Source organism: Pogona vitticeps, chromosome 4 (assembly GCF_051106095.1).
Source record: "Pogona vitticeps strain Pit_001003342236 chromosome 4, PviZW2.1, whole genome shotgun sequence".
Taxonomy (NCBI): Eukaryota; Metazoa; Chordata; class Lepidosauria; order Squamata; family Agamidae; genus Pogona; species Pogona vitticeps.
Window position 1 is genome coordinate 148773478 of NC_135786.1, and position 12084 is coordinate 148785561.

The 12084-nt window shown below is 40.9% G+C and overlaps 1 protein-coding gene across 6 annotated transcripts in view; it reads right to left on the reverse strand.

The window, feature by feature from the left end:
- CDH10 (cadherin 10) overlaps positions 1 to 12084 on the reverse strand; it is a 159807-nt gene that overhangs the window by 52538 nt on the left and 95185 nt on the right. For all 6 annotated transcript variants that reach the window (XM_078391724.1, XM_078391726.1, XM_078391725.1 and 3 more), the window contains exon 3: positions 9707 to 10001. In XM_078391724.1, coding sequence (XP_078247850.1) covers positions 9707 to 10001 — 295 coding nt within the window. The remainder of the gene's footprint in view (positions 1 to 9706; positions 10002 to 12084) is intronic.

The following is a 12084-nucleotide window of genomic DNA, read 5'->3' on the forward strand; positions in this document are numbered from 1 at the left end:
GTTGAAATTAATGCAACATCATTCTCCATGGATTCCATGGTCCACTCCTAACATTTAAAAAAAAATCCCACTCTATTTTTCAGAGGCAGAGGAAATATTTATGTGCAAGTACGAGATTGCAGGTATTTTGGCAAAATAAATTTTTATCAACAACAAAAAGATATCTGACAGAAATTCTCTAGAATCATTGACAGAATAGACAGTACTTGGCTAAATGGCCTGTGGCATTTAGGGTAATGGAATGGCTTTGGAATGTTCCCTGGCATTATAAAAATCAACATCACCCTGCAAATAGTAAACTAACATACATTAGATGGCCTTCTTTCTGACGTGGTTTATTACATGCAATTATTTTTTTTAGACACATAGAGGAATGCTCTGCTATCTGACACAAAGTCACTACTGTGATGATTCTAAAGGCTGTAATTATGGCAATGAATTTAGCACTTTTTATGATCTGACTTGTATTTCATTTATTTTCAGCTGACTTTTATGATATTTGTTAGCCACCTTGACCACTAATATTTCATGGAAAGACTGGATGCAAATCTAGAAATAAACAGTGGTGCAACCTGGTTTTCCACTTTGTTTCATGTAATGAACTGCTTTCAGAATGATTTTTATAAAATGACACTAGGCTAAGTGAGAGCTGGACCATAAAGAAAGCAGACCGCCGAATTTGAATTGTGGTGCTGGAGGAGGCTCTTGAGAATCCCCTGGACTGCAAGGAGAACAAACCTATCAGTTCTAAAGGAAATCAACCCTGAATGCTCACTTGAAGGACAGATCCTGAAGCTGAGGCTCCAGTACTTTGGCCATCTCATGAGAAGAAAAGAGTCCTTGGAAAAAACCTTGATGTTAGGAAGGTGTGATGGCAAGAGGAGAAGGGGACGACCGAGGATGAGATGGCTGGACAGTGTCTGCGAAGCAACCAACATGAACCTGACACTACTCCGGGAGGCAGTAGAAGACAGGAGGGCCTGGCGTGCTCTGGTCCATGGGGTCACGAAGAGTCGGACACGACTAAACGACTAAACACACACACACAGGCTAAGTTTCTTGACAAAGATACCAAAAAATGTTACTTTAGGTCTGATGTTGCCATTGTGCAGAGTGAGTTAAATGTCTCAGGCAGAAGATAGTTGGAGAAAGCCTTCCTGCTTTTCCTTCCAAGTTCCCTGACTGTTTCCTGCTGTTAGAAGACAGCACTGTGTATAACTGCAACACCCTGGGCTGAGCCCTTCAAATTCACCTGCTGCATGTGTGCCATGGAAGACTATCTTGCTGGCAGTGATGGATCAAGTTTTAGTTGCTAGGCCATCTGGGTTTTGCCCATTCAGTGTGATGGTGGACACTATCTTTTGTCTCAAAGAACAAATCTCTTGCAGATAGAAGCCATAAAGTCAAGAATTAGATAGTCTTCAGGCCTTTTCAGCACCACTTGTGTTTGCCATGTCTTGAGGTGGTAATGGAGGAGAACGGAAGAGTAAGGAATTCTTGGAGTTTTCTGTAGCTCCAAGACTTTAACCAAGGGGCAATTTCTGCACTGCTACAGTTCATAGGAATTGCTTCCCAATGGCTTCTCCCATACTATCTTGAATGTCTGAATTCAAGATCCAGGACAGTACAGTAGAGACAATGATACCATCGTGCAACCAGGAAGAGGGGCAGCCATCATATGGAAAGATGCTTTGAACATTCATCCCTGTGGCTGTCGTAACAGTTAAAAGAATGGAAATCAAGGTACATCAAATGACAGTCATAAAATGAGAACTAAAAAAAAAGCTGAAGGATATGTCCCTCAGGGTTCTGTTTTGTCCCCTATGCTATTTAACATCTACATGAAACCACTGGGAGAGGCTGTCCAGAGTTTTGGGGTTCAGTGTCATCAGTACACTGAACACACTGATGTCACCCAACTCTATTTCTTCCTTCCTTCTCAATCTAAGGAAGCTGTTTCAGTTCTAAATCAGTATCTGGTGTCAGTAACTGACCGGATGAGGGCAATCACAGTCATGAATACACTGAAACTGAAAATTAATCCGGGCATGACAGAGGTGCTCCCGGTCATTCGAAAAACAGTCAAGGAAAAGGGCTGCAGCCTATGCTGGAAGATGTTACACTTCCCCTGAAAAAACAGGCACACAGTTTGGGGTGTTCCTGCATTCATCTGGATGCCCCAGCAAAGGCCAGGAGTGCCTTTGCACATTTAAAACTAGTATGCCAGCTGTGCCCATTTCTTGAGAGGTCTGATCTAACCAGTGACACATGCCCTAGTTGCATCTTGGCTGGATTACTTTAACACACTTTACGTAGGGCTGCCTCTGGAAAGTGTTAGGAAAATTCAAAGGGTCCCAAATGCTCAAGTATTAAGAATATCAGTGGGGGGCTTCTCCTTGGTACAACCACCTTATCAGCTGTGTTTGGTGGGAACATGGGAGGGGGCCTTATCTGTCGCTGCTCCCAGACTCTGGAACTCCCTCCAATGGGAAGCTAGGTTGGCCCCATCTTTGCTGCCCTTCTGCAGGCAGGCAAAGACCTTTCTCTTCAGACAGGCTTTCCCTTAATGACTGGTGGTCTGAGAGGAGTTTTAAATGGATTATTGTGCTCTGTTATTTTAAATATGTTTTAATATTGGTTTTTGTTACCATTTTAATATAATATTTGTTTAATTCTTTTTTTAATATTGGTATACTTACTGTTGTTAGCGTTTAAATATTGTTTTAATTATAGAAACCACCTTGGATCCTTTTGAGGAGAAAGGAGAGATAGAACCATAAAGTTCCAGCTTGGGCACTGATTGGGGTCATGCTGGAGCACATTTTCCTGTGTGCCATGTGATTGTGGGGCGGAAGATCACCCCAGACCATTCTACAAGCAGTCTAAATTGTGATCTACTTTCCTGTGTGATCATATCCTTATGAAATGTTCATTTAACAAGTAGCAGATAAGAAATGGTGTGGGTCTTTTGTTTTGTGAAGTTGGGTTGAAAAATATTTAGAGAGCACAAAGACAAATGGCAGAAAAACCAAACATGTTCTATTGGGAAGAATTATTGTAGATCTGGAGGTAGAAAAAGACAACATATCTTACGAATAATGATGGAGTGAACAAAAAAAAAGCCTCAGGATCAAGAAGACGGCTGCCACTATAAATAGATTGTCAGACTTCTGAAAAAAAAAAGACAAAAGGAACATTGGCTCAGAAAGATGGCAAAGTAACTGCTGCAGACTGCCTATGAACCCAGAGGGTGGTCATATCCGTGTGAAGTTTGCATTGATATCACTGAGGTAGGAGGGCAAAAGAGATTAGTGGGATGACAGACCAACTGGGAAGGATAAGAGCAATTCACAATGCTGAGAAAATCATAGCTTCAGTAATTCATCAGATGAACTGAGAAACTCTGAAATTCAAGGTAGCTAAAAGGGTGACAAAGAAATTAAAGGAAAGGAATAAGTAGGTTAGAAGAGATGAAAAGAGAAGGAACAGTGAAAGAACAGCTAAATACACAAACTGTTTTAAAAAGAGATAAAGAGCTAGAAAGTCTTCTGTTGGCCTCAGCAGAAATGCTATGGCGAAGAACAAACATGGGACTTCAAGTTGCAGTGAAGGAATGAAATAATACACATGCACAAGCATATCCATATAAACATACATACACATATAAATAACATAGATATTATAAGTTGATATTATATGAGAGATGAATGCCATTGTGGAGAGGCTCCTAAAACTGGGGCTTAGAGTAGAGCCTCTAGATCTTTTAATCCATTCCTGCAGCTCCTGGGATAATCACCGATTGTTTCATAGACAGTGGATTAATATTTAGGACATAAGTACGACTTGTTGAGTGATGAGGCAGACAGAGACAGTTAAACAGCTGGTGTGGCAGAATCTTGTTAATCAGACAATCATAATGAGATCGTGTTCCAAAACAATTGTATCATCCAGTACTGAACCCTTTGAAACACAAAATACCACACAAACTCCGATTCTTGTTTTGTTGTTTGCAGAGAAAATGAGTCTTGTGAAACTGCTGTTTATCTAACAAATTCCTTGGGCATTTGGAAGCCAAATTTGTGACACACAGTGATTTTGTTGTGTCAGTCATTTTGGCATTTTAAGGTCTAAGCACTGCGACAGCTTGAAAGGCTGTTCCACATGGCAAGCTATTTGTGGGAAGCACCTCATCTTGCCAAATGAGTTCATGGAATTTTCTAATGCCTTAATAGTAAATACAGCTTGCACACTGCAAACCCAGATTCATGTTGCTGCCTGCTTCTGAGCAATACTCTCTCTTTCCAGACTCAAAGCTAATTCAATTGTGAAAGCAGTAACAAAACGTGCCAGAGACTAGCTGCCTTCTAATATGAACAAGATGACTTGCCAGGGGCCAGTTGCAACAAAACTAGGGGAGAAATGTGTGTGCCCTCTAATATACTTTGTCTTTCAATAGTTTTATATTAAATATATTCTATTAGAGAACATGTTTCTAGTAACCATTACCATTGGCCTGGGATCTGAGTGAGAGATCGTCTCACTATGAGGGTGAAGCATCCTACTCAAAATATAGACCATTCAGATATAAGTCTTCAGCAACACATATGACATATTTCAGTTAATGTGTGGTGACATCTGGCTGAAATACAGTATATCACAGAAGTGAGTACTCCCCCCAACATACTAAATATTTTAGTATGTCTTTTCGTGTCACAACATGGAAGAAATGACACTTGGCTACAATGTAAAGCAGTGAGTATACAGCTTGTATGACAGTGTAAATGTGCTGTCCCCTCAAAATAATGCAGCACACAGCCATTAATGTCTAAACTGCTGGCAACAAAAGTGAGTACAGTGGTGCCTCGACTTACGAATGGCCCTACCTACGAACATTTCGACTTATTAAATTTTGCTTTGACTTGCGAGCGGAGCCTCGACGTAAGAACAGAAAAAGGCAGGGGGAAAAGGCGGGAAATTCAAACCATTGGTGGCAAAAAAGCTGCTTCTTTGTAGCTCTTTCACCCCAACGGTTAGAGCAGGGGGTAAGGGAGCATTTCTACTCCTGCGGTGCAGGAGGAGGAAGGAGAGGCGGGGGTAGCTCCAGATCGCCACCTGGCACGGGAAGCCAGTGCACTCCCTGCCCATCCCTGGTGTGGATCTACTCTTGAGTAAGGCCTGCCAAAGCCACAGTTCTACTCATGCATAAGGGCCCCCTCCGCCATGGCTGGCCCCACCTGCGCCGCCTTGGTTGCCCTACGCCGCTGGCCTGGGTTTATTGCCAGCCACCAGCCACCGGGGAGGGAGTGCCATCAGAGGAGGCTTCGGTCTGCCTGGTAAGATGCTTTTTTTTTGCTTTTTAGAAACTTCTGGGTGGGTTTTGCAGGGTGGGTTTTGGCTGAGGGGGGTTATGTCTCTGTGCTGTGTTGTTGTTTGTTGTTGTTTTTGCAGCTTTTGGGGCTTGCGCTGTTTATTTTTGGTTGTTTTTTTAAAAGCCCCAGTGTTTTCTGATGGGGCTTTCTGTGTGCTTGATGATGATGATGATGATGATGATTTTGAAATGCTGGAATGGATTAATCCTGTCCCCATGCATTTAAATGGGAAATTGTGCTTTGACTTACGAGCATTTCGACCTACGAACACCATTCCGGAATTGATTAAATTCGTAAGTTGAGGCACCACTGTACACCTCTAAGTGACAATGTTCAAATTGGGCCCAAAGTGTTAATATTTTGTGTGGCCACCATTATTCTCCAGCACTGCCTTAACCGTCTTAGTCATAGAGTTCACCAGAGCTTCACAGATTGCCACTGGAATCCTCTTCTGCACCTCCATGAATACATCACAGAGCTGGTGGATGTTAAAGACCTTGTGCACCTCCACCTTCCATTTCAGGATGCCCCACAGATGCTCAATAGGGTTTAGGTCCAGAGACATGCTTGGCTAGTCCATCACCTTTACCCACAGCTTCTTTAGCAAGGCAGTGGTATATTTTGGAGGTGTGTTTGGGATTGTTATCATGTTGGAATACTGCCCTGCAGCCCAGTCTCCGAAGGGATCATGCTCTGCTTCAGTATGTCACAGTACATGCTGGCATTCATGGTTCCTTCAATGAACTGTGGCTCCTTAGTGCTGGCAGGACTCATGCAGCCCCAGATCATGATGCTCCCACCACCATGCTTGACTGTAGGCACAACACACTTGACCATCTGAACCAAATAAGTTTATCTTGGTCTCACCAGACCAAGCCAATGTCTGGATATGACGCTGGGCATGGGCACTCAACGTCTTTGGTCAACCATGATGAGGCCAGTTCTGAGTGGAATCTGTCCTGTTAAACCACTGTATGGTCTTGGCCACCATGCTGCAGCTCAGTTTCAGGGTTTTGACAATCTTCGTATAGCCTAGGTATTCTTTATGTAGAGCAACAATTCATTTTTTCAAATCCTCAGATAGTTCATTACTATGAGGTGCCGTGTGGAACTTCCAATGACCAGTCTGAGAGAGTGAGAATGATAACACCAGTGAGGGAAAACGGGTACTTGGGCCCAATTTGGACATTGTCACTTAGGGGTGTACTCACTTTTGTTGCCAGCGGTTTAGATATTAATGGTTGTGTGTTGCGTTATTTTGAGGGGACAGCACATTTACACTGTCATACAAGCTGTATACTCACTGCTTTACATTGTAGCCAAGTGTCATTTCTTCAGTGTTGTCTCATGAAAATATATACTAAAATATTTATGAAATGTGTGGGGGTGTATTCATGACTGTGACATACTGTACATCCTCTCACTCTGAATTTTTTTTCAAGTGGTGTGACAGAAAGGGATGCTTTGGGTTTGTTTTTGATCAAAGAATTTGACAGTTGTTAGTAAGCATGTTGTTTGTTACTGATTGAATTACAATGATTGAAAATCTGATAAAATACAAAAATAAAAAAAAAATAAAAAAAAAATAATAATGCAAACAAACACCGAGGCAGCTGTTTGGTCCTGAAACAAACAATATCCAGATTGTTGGTAGTTAACAACCAACATGTCACAAAACTGTGGAACCTTTGAGTACTCTAGAACTCTGCATCAGGCTTTATGATAGCAACATATTAAATAATGGGGCCCACAGGAGGAGGAAGCAAAAATTTCAAAGCTCTGGTCTGATTTTGTACCATCAAGCTCTGCCAAGAGGGAGATTGCAGGCTGAACAGAAAAGACAGTTAATCAAAGAGATTATGGCCTGTACAGGATTTAGTGCCATGATTGTCATGTTTGAGTGTTTTTGTTTTGTGTTGCTTGTTTTTAAATTGTTTAAAACATCTTATGTTTTAAAAATGTTTATATAGGCTTGTAACCCACCCTGGGAGACTATGATATAGGGTGGACTACAAATGTTTAAATAAAATAAAGTCAGGAAGGAAGGAAGGAAGGAAGGAAGGCAGGCAGTCAGGAAGGAAGGATATAGGTAATGGTTGTTTTAGATCTTCGATTATGAGAGGGAGATTTTTTCCTAATGCCCTCCTCATAGATATATGTTGCAAAGAGTCTATCTAGGATGATATAGTCAGAGTGCATTATTCAAGGTGTTTCCATTTACAAGTGAAAGATGGAGGGAAAAGGGAAGCAAAGTTTGGACCTGGATGTGAAAGCAGCTCTGCTGCTAGGGCAGCCCTAGCTCCTTAAACCCTAGCCCAACGGCTCTCACATTCAGGGCCAATCTTGTAGTCAAATTGAAACAACTATGACCTGCTGATGAAAGAATGATGGATTCATAAGTATTCAATTTATTACTTTAGTATTTTTACTCCTACAGCGGCAAGAAGTGATTGTGGCCTTTTCTGCCACATGTGTAAAAACAATGTGGTTTGATATGAACAATGAAACTACCTTCTGATCTATTTCAGGGGACAAAATATCATAGGCTGGCCCTGTTCACATCTGTATGTGGGGGTAACCAAAAGTTGAAAATAGAATGATAGATTTTGGACGTGGAAAGCCTTCATGCATAAGTTCACAATATGACATGAAGTTAACAGGATAACCTTCCATAAGATTGCCGTGGTGCATTCCAGAAAGAACAGAGTACCTTTATGGTGTTGGACTACAATGCTAGGTTAGGGCTGATGGGAGACAATACATTAACATCATCTGAAGGATCACATATCCCTACCCCACTGCTTTACAGGCTAGTTGTGAGAATCTGCTTGAAATAAAAACTTTAAGAACATTTCCATAAAAATAACTGTAGGAAGGAAATATTCTATGCATACATAACTAGACTTCACGTAGCCCTACTCTGACTCCTTCTCATGGTATGGAGGTGGCTTTCAAAGCTGTTTTGACAACTTAAGTATAGGGAGCCTTCAGAAGACTGGTAGTCAGAGAATAAATTGGTTACAGCAACTGTAAATCCTATGATGGTGTGAAATACTGAAATCTGCCTCAACTAAGTAAGGCCTGCACCAATGGATACACTAATGTTCAAGGTATTCAAACTAAAACTATAGCATAAAGAGACACAATGTAACCCTAGCTGATCTCTATGTACAGATCCTAATCTAGCATGGAATACTACATGCACACATGTTTAGTACACAAGTTTAATATTTGGTGGCTTAGTGATTGTAGGCTACTGCATTCTTCCACAAGAACCTTCACCTCCACCCCACCTGTTTTTTGATATGGACAAATGGCTTAAACTGCACAGCTTGCATTTTACGCTAGACAGCTAATAACATTTTCTGTTAGAAAACATTCAATGAACAGCTCATTATTTTATGTTCAGGATGCAATTAACTGCAACATTTGCAAATGGGGAATGAGTATTCTTTCTGGTCTGCTGCAGAAAGGCCGGTGGATTACAGTTGCAAATATAACAATTTTCAGTACAGTCCTATACAAGTCTACCCAGAAGTAAGCTCCCTTGAAATAACTGCAACTTACTCTTGGATCAGTGTGTAGCACTGCAGCCTTATTGCCCTTGTATTTTATTTCCTTTATATTGATGCACTACATTTTCTGTACAACATTGCCACATCTCTTTCATACATCGAGTCTAGATTATGCTAGATTTAAGGGGCCCTCCAAATGTGGAATACTGCTAGGTGTAATTGAGTATTTGATTATAGGGATAAATTTGGTAAGAATCATGCTGCCATGATAACTTCTCACTAAGATTTATTTATTCTTACTTTCCCACCAGTCACTGAGTCTGGGATTTGAGGATTCTGGAAGATACCATCTGAAAAAGTAACTTTTCCAACCTTTGGATGAGTTACCATTCCAATTTGCTCGCATCTGATTTCAGAAAAGCAATCCTTCCATGGTGTTCAAACAGTAAAGTGTGAAAATAATACTAGATTCCAGGGCTAATCTAAGAAATGGAGTATGATCAAGTCTTTCCTGAATCACTCCACCCCAGGCTGCCACAAGTACGTAGAAGTGAAGGGATTTGAAAGCTTCTCCATTAAACCTGTCAGTAAAAATACTAAGGTATTAATATGTTAGCTTTCTACTTGAAAGGAAGGGTATCTTGTAAAATAACACTGGGTTATTTTGGAGGCTATAGATATTCCATACAAGTTAGTGCAAAGCATCACCCAAGCCTTCTTATATCTTAATGTTCTACTATGCTAGCAGCCTGCATTTATAATAATAAATCTGTAGTTTCTCATGCTTACAGGTGTTGCTTGATGTTTTAACAAAACACTTACCAACCACAGACATTTCAGGAACACTTGCAGTGTAAACTTCTTCTGGAAATGTTGGTTCATTGTCATTGATGTCATGGATTTTGATGACAAACTCCGATTCAGGTTCCACTGGCCTGAGCGTTCTTCGGTTAATAGCCTGGGCACGTAGAGTATAGAAAGCTTTCTCTTCCCTGTCAATTCTTCTTGTGGCATGAATGTCACCTGTTCTCTCATCAATAACGAAAAGAGTGCCAGCCCCATCTCCTGACAATATGTACTTGAGGGACCCATCTCCTTTATCCTGGTCAGAGTGGAGCTACAAAGAAAAACCGGGATAAAATGGGGATGGGAAGAGAAAGAGGATATTGTTTAAAACAATAACTTTAATAAAACAAAGAGTAAGTTCAAACAGTAAAGTGTGGAACTAATTCTATCTCTAGAAGATAGCACGTCATACAGAGCACTTCAGATGAAAGTTACACTGACAAAGCCAAGTAAATTTCTATTAACTTTGACTTGTGACACAAGGGGGTGTGGGTGTTTAACATTAAGCATCTCACTCCCAAACACACATAACACAGAAGACAATCTTTAGAGCTCAGCTCCCATGGCAGATCTTCGTTTTTCTAGCAACACCTGTTCTGTGCTGTGGAACATTTGTGACACAAATCTTAAAGAAGAATTTTATGCTAATACTGACCTTTTCTTTCCCTGAAAAAGAATCTATTAAACATTCACAACCTGCTATGTTAGCTGTAAATTCTCTAAGCAGATAAAGGACATGGTGAGGTACATGATAATTAAGGAAAGCAGAATAACTAGAGTTGGTGGTATACCATTTTTTGTTTGAGACATAAATTGAAAGCTTAGCATTTGTTCCAGCAGGAAAATAAGGAACATATAGAAAATATGCGGAGAACATGCAGTCTCCCTAGGTACTTTCTCTGAGATCTTAAAGTTGCTATATTACAAAAGAAAGCCTAATAAAAAGACAGTTCTAATGAGAAGCTGATGAATTGCCATCATATTCTAGGTCCAAAAGGTTCAGAGATGCTCTTACTTTCCCAGCCACAAAAAAGTTTTGTTTTTCTGAACAGTTGAGCCTTTTCAGGTGTTCAGTAAAAGGATAGTTTTAGTCCATGAGCACGGGGATTGAGGTAGTCCCGTCCCACTGTGTCCTAGCTCTAATGCACAGAGAGCTAAATCTGAAGAGAAGAGCAGCCTCTATGCAAGGAGCAGCTCCACGTAATTGGGTACCCTGATTTTTCAGATTTTCTGATTGTGTGGAGAAACCTCTTGGCTAGAAAGTGGTTTCCTTTACTTACTTAGCTCTCCATGTGTGAGAGCTAGGGTGGGTATTGGAGGTGGTCTGCCCCTTGGTTAATATTCACGCTGTTAATGAATTGGAACTGAATAGGGCTAGAATGATTCATGAAGCTTAGTGGCAAGGGACAGTGCATTTCTGCCAAACCCCTGCAATTATCAATGCTTCAGTGCCTGCTCAACCTGAGGAACCTCCAATGATTATTCAGAAGTAACCCAACAGTTACAGCATGACTTCCCCAGAGATGTTCACCTGGCATCTATTTTGTTATCTCCTAGGCAGTGAACAAGGACCATTTTAGTATCTCAAGCCTTTTCATCATCTATACAGTTCCATGGCTTTGTTCATTATTAAATAATAGCTTTTTTTGCTGGCGCTTTTAGATCAGAGCGGGGGGCATCTGGTCCATGCGCCTAATCCAGTCCATGAACAATTTTCTTACCTTGTCTGTGGAAGCTCCCAGACAAGCCCCTTCCCTAACCTAAGGCCTGTGTGTAGATGATAGTGAAAACATCAGGGATTCTCCGCACCATTCACTCTTTATCTGGGATGGTGAGCTGTACACCCAGCTGGCTAGGTAATCGCTTAGATGGTTCTCACAGGAGTTGTCTGAGTCCCAAAGGAAGGGCTTTACTAGTTCCAAGAAATGCCAGCTCAGTTCATATTGCTCCTCCAATGCCTTCCCCATGTGGAGAAAGCAGAGAAAGTGTAGAGCCAGACACACACTCAAACTGACTCTTATTCTAGATTTAACTTTCAATCAGGAACTTGTGTAAGGTACCACTGTACTAAAACTCTCCTGACTCCTTCTCTAAACATAAATATATTCCAGCACATATCACCTGTTACTTTCAAATAATGATACAGAAATAGATTATCAAGCAATCATTCCTCAGTCATATCCTAGCTAGTTACTACAATCTTAAACTCTCTCTCTCTCTCTCCCTCTCAATCTGCAGTTCCCTTTTTTTGAAATTATTCTCTAAGTCTTGCTGAATACTTCTTTTTTGGACATAGTTAAATGGCTACCCTTTTCTATTTAATGGGTATTTTGAGGAGTAATTTCCCTTTACCC